This window comes from Bos javanicus, chromosome 1, assembly GCF_032452875.1.
Source record: "Bos javanicus breed banteng chromosome 1, ARS-OSU_banteng_1.0, whole genome shotgun sequence".
NCBI lineage: Eukaryota > Metazoa > Chordata > Mammalia > Artiodactyla > Bovidae > Bos > Bos javanicus.
In genome coordinates, this window is record NC_083868.1 from 3,148,379 (window position 1) to 3,162,200 (window position 13,822).

The 13,822-nt window shown below is 41.2% G+C and overlaps 1 protein-coding gene across 15 annotated transcripts in view; it reads left to right on the forward strand.

Moving 5' to 3' along the window:
• SYNJ1 (synaptojanin 1) overlaps window positions 1-13,822 on the forward strand; it is a 91,078-nt gene continuing 77,256 nt past the window's right edge. For 12 of the 15 annotated variants that reach the window (XM_061415757.1, XM_061416189.1, XM_061416103.1 and 9 more), the window contains exons 1-2: window positions 1-101; window positions 1,178-1,323. In XM_061415757.1, coding sequence (XP_061271741.1) covers window positions 16-101; window positions 1,178-1,323 — 232 coding nt within the window. In that variant the 5' untranslated portion in view covers window positions 1-15. Of the gene's footprint in view, window positions 102-127; window positions 246-1,177; window positions 1,324-13,822 lie in introns of those variants that run through there. The other 3 variants (XM_061416441.1, XM_061416520.1, XM_061416597.1) reach the window with 2 other exon arrangements.

The following is a 13,822-nucleotide window of genomic DNA, read 5'->3' on the forward strand; positions in this document are numbered from 1 at the left end:
CTCGGCCGCGGCGCAATGCGGAAGAGATGGACGCGCCGGAGCGGAAGTGACGGTTGCGGCGGCGGCGGCCGCGGAAGGAGGAGGAGGAGCCGGAGGAAGAGGTGAGACAGCCGGCCTGTGGGGGGGCGGGGAGCGGCTGCGGCCAGACCCACCCGCTGCGGGGCTCGCGGGCCGGCGCTTCCCGGAGCAGTCTCCGCCTCCGCAGCCCGAGCGGCAGCGGTGAGCGGCCACCGCCGGCAGCCCGGGTACGGGAGGGCAGGCAGGGTGGGTGGGGGACCGCCGGGTTTATGCGGGGCGCCGCGCCGGGCGGAGGGATGACTGAGGTGACAGCGGCTGTCAGCGCGCCTGCCCGCGGGAAAGGCAGCAAGTCCGTCTGAGCGCCGGGTCGTCTCTTCTGGCGTTTAATGGAGGGATGGGGCTGCTCAGGCGCTTGCGTCCTGGCCTGAGAAGGAGCCGCTTTCCGGGCTGTCGACGGCCCGGGACCCCCCGAGGAGCCCCGGTCCAGTCCCGAGTCGTCACTCTTCTCCCCACCCCGGGTGGCCATTGATATTTACCGGCCCCCGGACCCGTCAGCGGCGGTGCCCCGGGCTTGGGCTTGTGCGGCTTCTCTTCACCGCCGCTCCCCGCCCCGGGAGCTCCTGTGGTGTCGGATAATCCTTTCCCTTCTCTCACTCCTAAGGAGCTTTGAATCAGCCCTGTTCACCTTCCTTCCCACCTTCGTCTCCTCCCCACCTTCGTCTCCTCCCCCGCGCCCCCCAGCCCAGGGGATCGGTTTGAAGTTTCCGAATCGTTTTCCCTTTCAAACGGCAGTGAGAAATCCCGAAGCAGAAAGCTGATAAACCACTCCCGAGCGAAAATAGACTCATTTTTTTTTCCTTTTTGGTAAACAGAAAGGGGAAACTCATCTTAACCAAACCGTTCTTGGAACTTGGAGTGATATGAGAACCCTGTCTTGCCTTGCTGTGAGACCGCTTTCCCTCTTGCTTTTCGGTAAAAAATTAAGTGACGACTTATCTTTTGGAATAAACCATTCTGTCCCTGAGCTCTCTCCGCACCCCCTCCGCTCCACCCCACCCCCCCCCCCATCAAAACCTAGCAGGGGAGGACTTCGGGATGGCTTGCAGTCCTTGCTGCAGAAGGAAACATTAGCTTTATTTGCTTTGCTTGATTTTCACAGGGCTGCCTCCGAAGAAAGGAGAATGGCGTTCAGCAAAGGATTTCGGATCTATCACAAATTGGATCCCCCACCTTTCAGCCTCATAGTGGAAACCAGGCATAAGGAAGAATGTCTCATGTTCGAGTCTGGGGCTGTAGCGGTGCTCTGTAAGTCTTCTCTCTCAACCCAGCTGATCAGGATCTGTTTGCTTGCAATAATTCAGATTCAACCTTTTTTTTTTTTTTTTCTTTTTTTCAAAAGAAGATTCTGATAACCCCCTCATTGTATTTCACCTCACAGGTCATGCTTTTATTTCCTTTTAACCAGACCTTATTGTTTTTCAAAGTTTTCTTTGCCTGCTGCAGGTTTTTGATGAGGGTGGGGAGAGATGCCAGTTTGGGTACAGATTTTTGCTTTCTTGGGTTCTGCTGCTGCTTCTAAAAGTAAATCTTTCTTTCCAAAAAAATACAGTTGCAATGTATAGCATATCATGTAAACTTGTAAAACAGCTTGCTTGACATTTTTGCAGAATGAACAGAATTTCTTATACCTGATATTTGTTTAATATTTTTGGAATATATTATGATGAGGCTCTTATATTTTCATTAAGAAAATTTTAAACAACCTTTAAATTTTCATGTAAGGTAGGTGCTTGATTTCATATTGGTTAAGATAGTTTATTTTAAAGAAAAGGACTACTGCAGCACAGGAAAAATAATAGATTAGTAAGGTTTGGGTTATTTTGTGGGCAGATGGATGAGATTAAAAATATAAATATTAATTTGAATATTACATTTTTTAGTATAAGATTTTGACAGGTAACTTCAGTTTGGGATTATTTCAAATGTGATTATTGTTAGAGGCTTTCTTGTGATAACTACTTGTTCTATATTATGTTTTTGCTATGTAGGATCAATTTGGATATTGGTCATATTTTTAAAAGTTAAAAATAACATTTGAAAGTCATACTTACAACTATAAACCCATGAGCATTAAAGTTTCTCCAGATTTGGTAGGGAAAGGCTGAAGACTGTAATATTTATATACAGAATATTAACATGCAGAATATTATGATCAGTTAAACCTGATCTTAATACTCAAAAATAATAAAATTTTACCCTGATTGTGGACATAGTGACATAATGGAAAATCTTAAGCAAAGAACAAAGTATAAGAAATACGTATTTTTTGGTAAATACAGTAACATGGTTTTAGTGAACAGGAAGAGGTTATATGTTTTCTAAGAAACAATTAGTAGCATGTGTTACAATCAGTCAGGACTTAGTTCGTTTACATTGTTATTTATACTTAAATCAACCAAACTGTTGCTTGCTACAGTGTTAATTTGCAAAGTATGTTTCTTTGTACTACAAATCTCATACTGATGAATTCTATCTAGATCAAAGACTGTCTATGGGGAAAAGGTTTGTCTTAGCATATGAAACACTTTTCAGCTGCTTGTGTTTTGGTGGTTTCCTAATTTGTCTAAATTCTAAATGTTTCTTTAATGGTGATTGTTAGTAATACTAGGAAGTGGAATTTCTGGCTGCAAAGTATTTATTACCTATAGGTCAGGAAGCCTAAGGATAATCTTAATTCCAAACCTCCAGCAGTCCTCTTTTATGCCAAATAATGGTTTAAAAAAAAAAGTTAACTCCCCAGCTATCCATTTTGGCATTGCTGGCAGTGTGCTCAGTTGTGAATGACTCTTTGTGACCCCTTGGACTAGAGCACCCCAGGCTCTTCTGTCCTTGTAATTCTCCAGGCAAAAATACTAGAGTGGGTTGCCATTTTCTACTCCAGGGGATCTTCCCCACCCAGGAATTAAACCTGCATGTCTTGTGTCTCCTGCATTGGCAGGCTTATTCTTTACCACTGCGTCATCCAGGAAGCCCATTTTTTAAGTTAGCGTTCATATTAAGAAAAAGAATATTAAAAACATTGTCTTTACTACTTATTAACTCTATTTTCATTAGCTTTAGACTGTATATATAAGTAATGGTTTTCAGGAGAAGAAAACTTTGAATGTTGCCTCTCTCTATAGAGCTCACATAAATGGATATTTAATTTTCTGAGTATGTCATTAGCTTTTCTATTGTAAAATTTAATATTTAAAATATTAATATTTAAGAGCTAACAGACCTTTTTATAAATCATTTGACTTGTAAAATTGACATTCTAGTCTGAATGCTACCAAGATGTGTACTGTGCTGTAGAATGTTCATTTTTAAAACCTTCACTTTTTTTTGAATACAAAAAAAAAAATGTACCCAGGGAATTGTGCTGGGAAAATACTGACTTGTTCTATTTATCTTCATCTTTCTTAGCCCTTTGAATTTCAGTGCATCTTGCATGTTAATCTACCAGAAGAATCTTCTAAAATCATTTTTGATATTTAACCAAAATGTTACCCCATTTTTCAGTAAGAGTAAGTTCAAACTCCTCAGCCTGTCAATTGAGGCCTTCCATCATTTGGCCCCACCCCATAATTCACTGTTGACCTCCTTTAAGGGAGACTGGTGTTACCTTAGCACCCTCCCAAAGTATTGTTCTTTTTCCAGCCCTCGTCATCCTTTCTTCCTGGAATGATGGAATGCTTTTTTCTATCTTTCCAGTCAAAGCCAGTCAGTTCCAGCTTCAGGAGTCTTCTTCCTTCCAGAAGAATCTGCCCCACCCACCCCCTCCTTCTTATTCTTGTGTCTTCCTTCCCTGAATCTTGTGAACTTTAGTCTTTATCACAAGGTGAATGCTTTTTTTGTGCTGCCTTCATTGCTCTCTGTATGCTTGTATACAGTGGTGGAAGTGATCCTAGCAGGACTCAGCCTTCTGGTACCCAAAGTTTATGACTTCTATTGGCTCCAGTTGTCCAGCTCTAAAGTTTAAACAGTTAGACATCTTAGGCCATACATATCGTTAAAGATTAGTCACTTACTTTTCTTGGCATAGGCCAGAAGTGCCATGAGATACCCACCATGAAATGTCGTCTTTCCAATTACTGGCATACGTTAAAAAATAGGGTGCGAGTGAAAATCAGTTCCTGGATCCTCTTAGGGCCTGGGTATCCACTAATCAGTCCAGTCCTGTCTTCATGTTGATAAAAATGTTAAATCAGTCCTGATACTACGACTTAATCAGTCAGTGAACCAGTGTCTTTCAGCTCTGGATGCACATTACAATTTACAAATAGTGATGCCTGGGCTCCAGCCAGAGGTTCTGATATAATTAGATTGCGATGACTGTTTCTGAGCATGGTTTATGTAGGCTTTCTTATGATAGATTATGGCATAACTTTTCTGGCTTGCAGATTTTATCCAAAAATGACCATGTTTCCAGAATTTTAACGCTGTCGTTGTCTACTGTGGGGTCAGAATGGCACCCCACTCCAGTACTCTTGCCTGGAAAATCCCATGGTGGGCTACAGTCCATGGGGTCGCAAAGAGTTGGACACAACTGAGCACACACACGTACATGGCGTCAGTAATGAATTTTCTTAGAACTCAGCCTGAACCAAGTGCCGATGTTCCCGTAGCACTTTCAGTCTACGGGAACATCACAGAATGGGAAACTTGAAGTTTCTGTGTCTCAATGCTGCACTCCTTGAGGGAAAGGCCCAGATCTCATTGTAATGTTTGTATCCCTAGTGTTTAGTTCAGTATCTTACCTGTATTGCAGAATAAATGATTATTAAATAAGTGGCATGGGGGAAGACTTACCTAAACTATATTATAGTATTCTGTGTTGAAAGTGTTGTACCTTTTCGTATAAAATTGATTCTGTATCTTTTAAAGAACTGCTGGTTGACCAAATTGCTGATTTAAAACACATATATTAACATGTTGTTTGGATTTGTTACTGAAAAATTCTGTTGGAAGTTTTAACTATTAGCATTAACTATTAACCACATCATTAAGGTTTTTCTGAAATGCCAGTTAAAATCTGTGATGAATGTTGTTTATAACTTCATAAGTACGATTAACAGTTTGTTTTAAAATTACTTTTCTATTTAGGTAGAAAAACATTTTGTTATTTCTTTCATTGCATGTATTTAACAACCTTCTGAAACATTCTTAGATAATAGTTAATATGCTTTTTAGTAGCATGCTCATTTTTAGTGTTAGTCGTTTTTTAAAATTACCAGTTCAGAAAAATATTCAGTTGAACTGAAAATTTGGTGTCTGTGGAGCAGTGACCCAGGGTATCAGCTGTGACTAGTATACTGTGCTGAAACAGCATAAGCAGCAAGTGTGATGGTTAACAAGTTATAACACTACATATTTCTTCTTGGAACTAATGTAATGTAGTAAGAGATAAAAGAAGACATCTGTCAGTTTTGTGTGGAGTTCAGTTTTTCTCCTCTTTATACGGTTAGACACATGAAAAGACCATCACGAGGGAAGGACAAGGAGCCAGTCAGACAGACAGATGCATAAAATGCACAGGCTATCTTGTTGTTTTTCAGCCCATCTCATGTTTCTGTAAAGGGAAATAATTTGCTTTATAATTGTATCCTAAATAGAAGATGGAGTAAAGAGAAGGTCAGCCCAGAGGAAATGGAGGATGATGCTCAAAATAGAATTTATGAATCACCTGTTTAAAAGATGGGGATGTAAATTGTTGATATAAATTCCTGACTCTTAAAAGGAGAGCTTCTGTTCTTTGGTATCACATGCTGATGTGGTAGGAAGGATTAATTGCTTTTATCTGCCTAGTGGCAAGATTATTTTCAGGCCTTAACTCTGGACATAGTTTTACCCCAGGCTGTTAGTCTAAGCTTTTTGTCTACCTCATTTTTTTTCCCTCTCTTTTGTCTTATCATGGAAACATGAGCCATAAAACTTTAGGACAGTATTCTCCAGATCTCTGTCACAGAACGTGAAGTGAAACTGCATACTGTGAAGGAGTCATAATTGCCATTTACTGAAAGTTACTCTGCTAGTCCAACATTAAGCCAGAGGTGCCTAAACTCTCTTGTCTCATGGCATCTTGGGGTCTCATTAAGTTTTTAACAGCACCCTTAAGTCACTGTTATGTTCATTAAGTAGTTAGGTCCAAATAATAAACATTTACATCCCAACAACTTTAGTAGCTGTTTGGAAAAAATGATGCCAAGAAATTGAAAATAATTTACTTTGTTCGTAAATAACCACAATTATTTACTCAAAGTTTGGGGTGCCTGCTAAGCACTGAACAGCTTTTCAAACCTTGGCACCAGATTGAACTGAACAGCACCACCCTCACTGCCTGTTCCGCATTGACTTTGGAGTGGAAGTGTTTTGTTTTGTTTTGTTTTTTAGTCAGAGAAACCACTGAAAACCCAGCTGCCCAAAGATATGATGTCATAAAGGAATGTACTGCAATCAAATGTTAAAAACTCTAAACCACCCTAGTGTAATAGTTTGGGCAGTTCTTAGCATGTAGTGAGTATTTCCGTGTTTCCTTCCATTTAAAATATCCTTCATCTCTCCTGGGAGTTTGCTGAAGTGTCCTGGACCTTCTCAGCATAGAGTTTAGACTGTGGCACTAGACTTGCTTTATTTCATTAAATTCTGTGGGTTGTACTTTTATCCCCATTTCGAAAAAGTGGAAACTGAGGCTTGGAGAGATTAAATAACTACTCCAATGACATAGTCTTAGCATTTGCTTTTTCACTGTAATTATTATTTGGGCTGCTGTTAGGGTGGTGGTTATTGTTTGGGGGGTTGAGGAATGAATAGCAAAAAGACAAGAATGCCTATAGAATTTTAAAGTTGAGTGAAATGGGCAGCATTTTCTAACGAGGGAAGTGTTAAACCTGCTGTGTTTTGCCTACAAATTATTACTATATAAGGGAAAAAACATGGTTTGATTTAGCATTAGGTCATTAAAAAACCAGGTTTCTTTGCCAGGCCAAGTTAAATGTCAGCTTTTAGAATTTTGGATGACAACTGTGGTAGGTGGTGATAAAAAGCAGTATCCATAGTTTTTTCTTTTTTTTTAATTGCCACATGCTACCAGTCACCATGATTGCCCTTTAGATAAGTTACAGTGCTTTATCTTTTTTTAAGAAAAAATTTCAAGCTGAAAGAAGTGACTTTTTTATAGTTGACTTTTGCTGCACAGAAAAATGAATTTTAGACTTGTTAGATACGACTTTATGTTAGGGTTGCAAAATTTCACTTTTTTTCTGTAAATAATTTTTGGAATGTTCATATTTAATAAAAAAAGAAAGTAAATAGCAACTTTTAAATATCAATGCTTAAAAAAAGAAAATTACCCTTCCTCCTCCATCCTGGGCAGCAGGGTTGTTCAGTGGCTCAGTCGTGTCTGACTCTTTGCGACCCCATGGACTGCAGCACACCAGGCCTCCCTGTCCTTCACCAACTCCCGGAGTTTGCTCAAACTCGTGTTCATCAAGTCAGTGATGCCATCCAACTGTTTTGTCCTCTGTTGTCCCCTTCTCTTCCTGCCTTCAGTCTTTCCCATCGTCAGAGACTTTTCCAATGATTCAGTTCTTCTCATCAGATGGCCAAAGTATTGGAGCTGTAGCTTCAGCATCAGTCCTTTCAATGAACATTCAAGACTGATTTCCTTTACTAGCGACTGCTTTGGTCTCCTTGCCGTCCAAGGGACTCTCAAGAGTCTTCTCCAATACCACAGTTCAAAAGCATCAGTTCTTTTTTTTTTTTTTTTTAAAGCATCAGTTCTTTGGTGCTCAGCTTTCTTTATAGTCCAACTCTCACATCCATACATGACTACTGGAAAAACCATAGCTTTGACTAGATGGACCTTTGTTGGCAAAGTAATGTCTCTGCTTTTTAAAGTGCTGTCTAGGTTTGTCATAGCTTTTCTTCCAGGGAGCAAGCATCTTAATTTCACGGCTGCAGTCACCATCAGCAGTGATTTTGGAACCCAAGAAAATAAAGTCTGTCACTATTTCCATTGTTTCCCCATCTATTTGCCATGAAGTGATGGGACCAGATGCCATGATCTTAATTTTGTAAATGTTGAGTTTTAAGCCAGCTTTTTCACTATCTTTTTACCTTCATCAAGAAGCCCTTTAGTTCCTCTTTGCTTTCTGCCATAAGGGTGGTATCATCTGCCTGTCTGAGATTATTGATATTTCTCCCTGCAATCTGGATTCCAGCTGTACTTCATTCAGTGCAGCATTTCACATGATGTATTCTGCATATAAGTTAAATAAGCAGGATGACTATATACAACCCTGATATACTCCTTTTCCAAGTTGGAACCAGTCCGTTGTTCCATATCCGGTTCTAACTGTTACTTCTTGACCTCTATACAGATTTCTCAGGAGGCAGATGAGGTGGTCTGGTTTTCCATTCTCTTTAAGAATTTTCCACAGTTTGTTGTGATCCACACAGGCAAAGACTTTAGCAGTCAATAAAGCAGAAGTAGATGTTTTTCTGGAATTCTCTTACCTTTCCTATGGTCTAGTGGATGTTGGCAGTTTGAACTCTGGTTCTTCTGCCTTTTCTAAATCCAACTTGCACATCTGGAAGTTCTTGGTCCACATACTGATGAAGCCTAGGTTATCCTGTTGTTATAACATAGGGCTCATAGTAGTTCCTGGGCTTCCCAGGTGGCTCAGTGGTAAAGAACCCGCCTCTCAGTACTGGAAACTCATGCTTGATTGCTGGGTCAGGAAAATCTCTTGGAGAAGGAAATGGCAGCCCACTCCAGTATTCTTGCATGGGAAATCCCATGGGCTTAGGGGCCTGGAGGGCTATAGTACATGGGTTTGCAAAGAGTCAGATACCACTGAGCAACTAAACAACAATAGTAGGTCCTAAGTGCTTTCATTTTTTGCCACTTAAGTTTGCTATAAGAAAATTAAGGGTGAAGGCAAAATTTCTGTCTCACTGAATAGTAAAGCCTAATTATGTGACCTTTTAAAAGAATATTTATTTATTTATTTATTTATTTGACTGCACCAGTTCTTAGTTATAGCATGTGGAATCTAGTTTCCCGACCAGGGATTGAACCTGGGTCCCCTGCATTGGGAGTTCAGTTTTAGCCGCTGGACTACCAGAGAAATCCTATGTCTCAGATTTTCTAAATTGTCCTTAAAATATAGCTTAATGGTATAACAGGATCTGGATTTGTCCTCCCACTTTATATAATAACAACAAAACAAACAAAAAATGTGAAACAGTTGTCAGCTCTTGAACCATAGGCAGCACAAGACACTGATCCCTGAGAGAAGGGAAACAAATGAGGTGATTCTTGTTTGTGGGTTGCTGCCTTGAGAGTTTCCAGGCTACAATAGCATCAGGAGGAACCCAGACAAAGCCTGGCAGTCTCCCCGAATTGAGACAGAGTAGGGACTTTGGGGAAACTGGGGCATCTAGAGTTCTCAGGACTGAGTACCAGCATAAGGATATCTGCACAGAGCTCCTGAGATGCATGGTGGGTTCCACATGGTCCCTCAGCTGAGTTCTGTTTGGTACCAGTGTGAGAGGAAGCTACCAAGACCGGGAAAGAAGCACCCAAAAGGAGCCAGCAGAAAAATTCCTGGTGCTCACCCAGGTCTGGGAATAGGTCATGGTCCAAACAGCCAGAATTGAGAAAGCTGTTTGGTTTGAGCACCCCGCGAAGGGTATATATTGGTTCATTAGTGGGCCCAAGTTGCTCTCAACCACATGCTACTCTGGTCCTGCCCAACAGGCTTCAAAGCAACACCCAAAGGGATCAAACTGTTTGCAAATAGTTTCCAAATAGCTCAACTGTATCACAGAACACAGTTTAGCACTGTTCACAGGAACACAAAGTGTATATACATATATCTAGCATTCAACCCTGTAAATTTCACAGTGTCTGGCATTCAATTAAAAATTACCATGCATGCAAAGAAGCAAGAAAATATGCCACATAACGAGAAAAGTCAATCTGTAGAAACAGATGCTCAAATTAATAAGAACATTAAAACAGCTATTATAAATATACTCCGTATGTTCAGGAACACAAGAAAGAATGAGCATGTTAAGGAGAGGTATAAAAAATGTGAAAGACCCAAATCAGACTTCTAGAAATGAAAACAGCAATGTCTGAAATGAAAAAAATACACTGATAGGGATTAATAGATTAGACTGCAGAATAAATGAATGACAAATTTGAAGATGCAATAATAGACAACTCAAATGAAACATGGGGAAAAAGACTTAAATAGATAAACAGAACATCAGAGGGCTGTGGGAAAATCTCAAGTGGCCGGATATATACACATGGGCTTCCCTGATGGCTCAGCTGGTTAAGAACCTGCCTGCCAATGCAGGAGACACAAGAGGTACAGGTTTGATCCCTGGGTTGGGAACATCCCCTGGAGGAAGGATTGGCAATCCACTCCAGTATTCTTGCCTGGAGAATCACATGGACAGAGGAGCATGGCAGGCTACAGTCCATGGGGTCGCAAAGAATCGGATATGAATGAAGTGACTGAGCATACACACATGTATATATAGTTGGAATCCTAAAAGAGAGGGGTGGAGCCGGGAAATATTTGAAGAAATTGTGGCTGATAATTTTCCAAAGTTGATGAAAACTATAAATCCACAGATCCTAGAAGCTAAATGAACCATAAGCAGAAGAAACATGAAGAGAAAGAACTACACATGGTCAAATTGCTTAAAACCAGTGACAGAAAAATTCTAAAAATAATCCAAGAAAGAAAAAAGACATATGTGTAGAGGAATGAAGACACGAATCATGATAGACATTTCTTTAGAAGCAATTTAACCTGGGACTTCCCTGGTGGTCCAGTGGTTAAGACTCCACACTTCCAGTGCCGGGAATGTGGATTAGATCCCTGGATGAGCGGCTAAGATCCCACATGCTGTGCAGCATGACTCAAAAAAAGAAAAAAGAAACAGTCCAACCCAGAGGAGAAAGAGCTAGGTCTTTAATGAGCTGAAATGGAAAAAAAACAGAAGAATAATGAAAAACAAAACAAAACAAAACCCAAAACCTGTCCATCTAGAATTCTGTACTCCATCACAAAGAAAGGTAATGTAAAGACTTTTTAGATGTTCAAAAGCCAAAACAAAATGAGCTAATTATATGAATAGCGATTTAGATTAGTATTGCTTTTCTTTATATCTAGTGCCAGTATTTTCAGAAATTCTGAGTTTATAAAGACTGAGTCAGTTTTGTTAATTGTGTATATGTGTGTGTGTGTTATTTGCTTAGTTGTGTCCGATTCTTTGTGACCCCATGTACTGTAGCCCTCCAGGCTCCTCTGTCTGAAATTTTCCAGGCAAGAATACTGGAGTGGGTTGCCATTTCCTTCAACGTGGGAATCTTCCCGACCCAGGGATCAAACCCAGGTCTCCTGAATTGCAGGCAGATTATTTGCCACCTGAGCCTCCAGGGAAGCCCATTTTGTTACTTAGTTATGTTTAAACTCTAAACTTGAAAGATGCAGAAAGAGTGGAATGGACTTATGCAGTTGGGGTTAGCTTTGTAAGTAGAGTGCCAGAAGGAGGTTTATCTGTAAAAAATTGTGTATCATGTTTTGATGGTGACACAGTTGCTTGAGATTTTTAATAGTTGTTAATAAGAATTTGTGTTTTATCTTTTTCCACTAAAATAGGTTTTGCCTGTTTGCCTATAATGTAAGCCATTGTTATCCCTCTGTAATGTTCTACAGTATGAGCAGAGCATTCATGTTGGCATACATTTCGTAGCCACTGAACTAATAGAATTACTGTGAGTGCATTTGGAGAGATGCATTAACTCTCCCTCGTCAACTGGACACTATTTAATTACTCCCACATTTCAGGTTGAAAGAATGTATGTGCCCTTTACACTCCTAGATGATTCTGAGATAACTTAAGTCAGTTAAAAGTAAAAAGAGGGACTTCCCTGGTAGTCCAGTGGTTAAGAATTTGTCTACCAATGCAGGGGATGAGGGTTTGATTCCTGGTCAGGGAACTAAAATCCCACATGCAGTAGGGCAAGTAAGCCTGTGCACTGAGACTGGAGAGCCAGCCACTCTAGAGCCCAGCCCATGCACCGTAACAAGAGCAGCCTGGCGCCCTGCAGGCCATGGGGTTGCACAGAGCCGGACGCGACTGAGCCACTGAACTGCGCTGAAGACCATAGGATGGGGTTCCCAGGTGGCTCAGTGGTAAAGAATCCGCCTGCCAAGCAGCAGACGTGGGTTCGATCCCTAGGTCTGGAAGATACCCTGAGAAGGAAATGGCAACCCATTCCAGTATTCTTGCCTGCAAAATCCTGTGGACAGAGAAGCCTGGTGGGCTACAGTCCATGGGGTCACCAAAGGGTTGTGGACACAACTTAGCAACTAAACAACAGCAACAGACCATAGGATTACTGTAGTCTGTTGACTACCTTACTGAAATGTAGATAAACAAAGTCTTTTAATATCCTGTGGTTCATATTCTAAGCATAGGCAGGATGAATCATACTATTAAGTAAATTCCTAGCTGCTGGTACATTAGTGCTCGTTAGTGGTCTGTCTTGGTCAGCGCTAGGGAAGTGACGTTGGAGAATGGGGTAGAAATGTAGTTACCAGATGTGTAGATGTTACAACACTGTGTGGGACTGACACAGAGCTGGGTAAAATAATTACTGATTGTGGATGGCACAGTTGAGATCCAACTTTTTTAGACTGAGAAAATGGATTAGAACCTAAAACATGAAAAATGCACTTTCCCCTTGTTTAATTTTTGTGTCCATTCCTGAACCACGTGCTGTGTGTGTAGGGCCAGCAGGACTGCTTGGGTTGGACAGATGATTGGCAACAGGAGACAACTTTCTGTAGTTGTCTGAGTTCCCATAAAGCCGCCACCAGCAGGGTGCTACATAGTAAGGAAGGGTTGATGGCCACCTTGACCACTGCGTTCCTTCAAACCTGCTCTTCCTTCAGTCTTCTTTACTCGGGGAGTTGCCCTCCATCCCCCTGGCTGTTTAAACCAGAACTTAAGAATCACCCTCTACCCCTCCTTCACTCTGGTTTTACACATTCACTCCATTACCAAATCCAGTCAACTCAACCTCCTAATTTCATTGAGAATCCATGCAGTTTACCATTTCAGCTGGTTTTGCATCAGTAATGCCACTGCATTCTTTTTCATGGACCATTGTAATTGCCTCCTTAACTGGTCTCCCTGCTTCCACTCTCCCCACCCAACTCTGCAGTGTTTTTAAATATGCAGTTTACTTTTTTAATGTTTTAAAAGTTTGTTTATTTTGACTGCGCTGTGTCTTTGTTGCTGCGCCTGGGTTTCCTCTAGTTATAGCGAGCAGGGCCTATTTTGTTGCGGGGCACGGGCTCTAGGCGTGCAGGCCCAGTGGGCATGGTGCATGGGTTTAGCTGTCCTGTGGCACTTGGAATCTTCCTAGCACAGGGAACTTTTGACCCCTGCATTGGCAGGTGGATTCTTAGCCACTGGACCACCAGGAAAGTCCTAAATACACAATTTAGATCTTATTCGCCTGCTCAATACCCTTCAGTGGTTGGCCACTGAACTTAAAATGCAGAGTCTTTAAAATGACCTGCAGTGAAATGGAGCCCTGCCTCCCTCTTCACTCTTACACTGTACTGTCTCTTGGTTTCTGTGTTCCAGCCACATTGGCCCTTTTTTAAGTTATGAATGTCTCAAATTCTTTCTGGTCTCAGGGTCTTCACATATGCTGTTGCTTCTGCTC